This window comes from Fulmarus glacialis, unplaced genomic scaffold (genome assembly GCF_000690835.1).
Source record: "Fulmarus glacialis isolate BGI_N327 unplaced genomic scaffold, ASM69083v1 C14089567, whole genome shotgun sequence".
Classification (NCBI taxonomy): domain Eukaryota; kingdom Metazoa; phylum Chordata; class Aves; order Procellariiformes; family Procellariidae; genus Fulmarus; species Fulmarus glacialis.
The window spans coordinates 1,707-3,325 of NW_009242592.1; the positions used below are offsets into that span (position 1 = coordinate 1,707).

The 1,619-nt window shown below is 45.0% G+C and overlaps 1 protein-coding gene across 1 annotated transcript; it reads left to right on the forward strand.

Moving 5' to 3' along the window:
* Positions 1-547: 547 nt before the first annotated feature.
* LOC104083015 (olfactory receptor 10J5-like) lies at positions 548-1,161 on the forward strand. Its single transcript, XM_009586339.1, is given in 2 exon segments — positions 548-660; positions 981-1,161. Coding segments are annotated over 2 exon segments (294 nt in total).
* Positions 1,162-1,619: the final 458 nt, after the last annotated feature.

Consider the following 1,619-nt stretch of genomic DNA (forward strand, 5'->3'; position numbering starts at 1 on the left):
GGCCTGTAGTTTCCTATGCCTTGGTTGGTTAGTTTAACCTCAGGGTAGGGCATAGTCAGGAGCCTACATGTGCCTGCAGCCCTAGCACTTGCCGTGGGAGTATTTCAAACACAAATGCAGCCCCAAAAAACCACTCTTAGAAGAGGCAGCACAGAGAGTTCACCAGGTCTGCAATCTGAGGAGGCAGCAGAGGAAAAGGTTTTTTAGCTTCCTCCCAAACCAATGTCACAGAATTCTTCCCAATTCTTCCTGAAAACTGGATTTCCCCCTTTCTCCATTGCATAAATTCTGCTGGGTTTGGTGTTCTCCTTCATGTACTTGTCTCCTCTCACCGGCCATATCCATACGGTGGTGATAATAAGGGTTGATTGTTCTCTCCATTTCTCCATGTACTTCCCCTCTACTCTCTGCTTCTCAGAGACAAAGTATACCTTTGTCATTGTCCCCAGTATGCTAGTAAATTTGGTAAGAAAGCAAAAGGTCCTTTTCTTCACCCAACATGCTATCCAGATGTGGTTTTTCCCTTGGCTTTTGATGCATCAATTGCATGATCCTAGCATCAGTGATATATGATCGTTATGCCTCAGTCTGTAGGCCCTTGCACGTCATCATAAGCGACAGGTTCTGCATTCTGCTGGCAACTTTTTCAGCGTGGACTGGGTTTCTGTTCTCAGTTCTCTGTTCTCATGCATTATTTATCTTTCTGCAAGTAGAATAAAACCAACTACTTCCTCTATGATTTGGCACCACTTCTTAAGCTTGTGTGTGCCAGGAGCTGTCTAGATGAAATGGTCATTGTTATAATTTGTGTTTTGGCTGCATTCTGCTCTTTCACTTGATTCTGCTCTTTTCCTTCTAATTCTCAACACCATCCTGAAGATCCCTTCCACTGCAAGAAGGTGGAAAGCCTTCTCCATTTGTGCATCCCACTTTACTGTGGTTATTAGCACTTTGGGTGTGCCTCCATCATCTACTTGAAGCTCAAATCCAAGGTACACCCTGAATAAGGATGTTGTGATTTCTGTCACCTACACAGTAATAACTCCCCTGCTGAAGCCATTGTAGTACAGTCTGTGGAACAAAAATGTGGAAGATGCTCTTAGAAAAAGCTTTCTTGTGAAAAACAAATCTTTGGGGTCCATGAAATTTATCATGCAGTGAAGTTGAGAAACCTGTACAGCTGGAAAACCTGTATTTCAGCTAGCTGAGAGGTGTGATAAAGTCTTTTTCCTGACTAAAAGGCTTGAGACAAACAAAGGAAGAAGCTGGATGGGGACGGCAGAGAAGCGGTGTAGTGGAAATGGGCAGCACAGACCCACAGTGGTCTTCACAGTGTGGGTCAGAAGTAGCAGTGGGCAGCTTTCCATCTGCGGAGTATCTGGGGAGGGGAAGCATCAGCTCCTGCATCCACACGGCCTGAGACACAGCAAACAGGTAAAGCAGAGCTGTTTAGGCATGTTTAGAGGCTAATTCATGTCTCACAGATAGGCATCCTGCATGACTGATGCAGAGTGTTGCCAGGTAGGTGTTGTACTACTGCTGTGCCCCCTAGGTTGAAATATAAGGCATAGCCTCCTGGAAATGGTTAATTTGTGTGATTAAAGGCTCATCCGCACAAA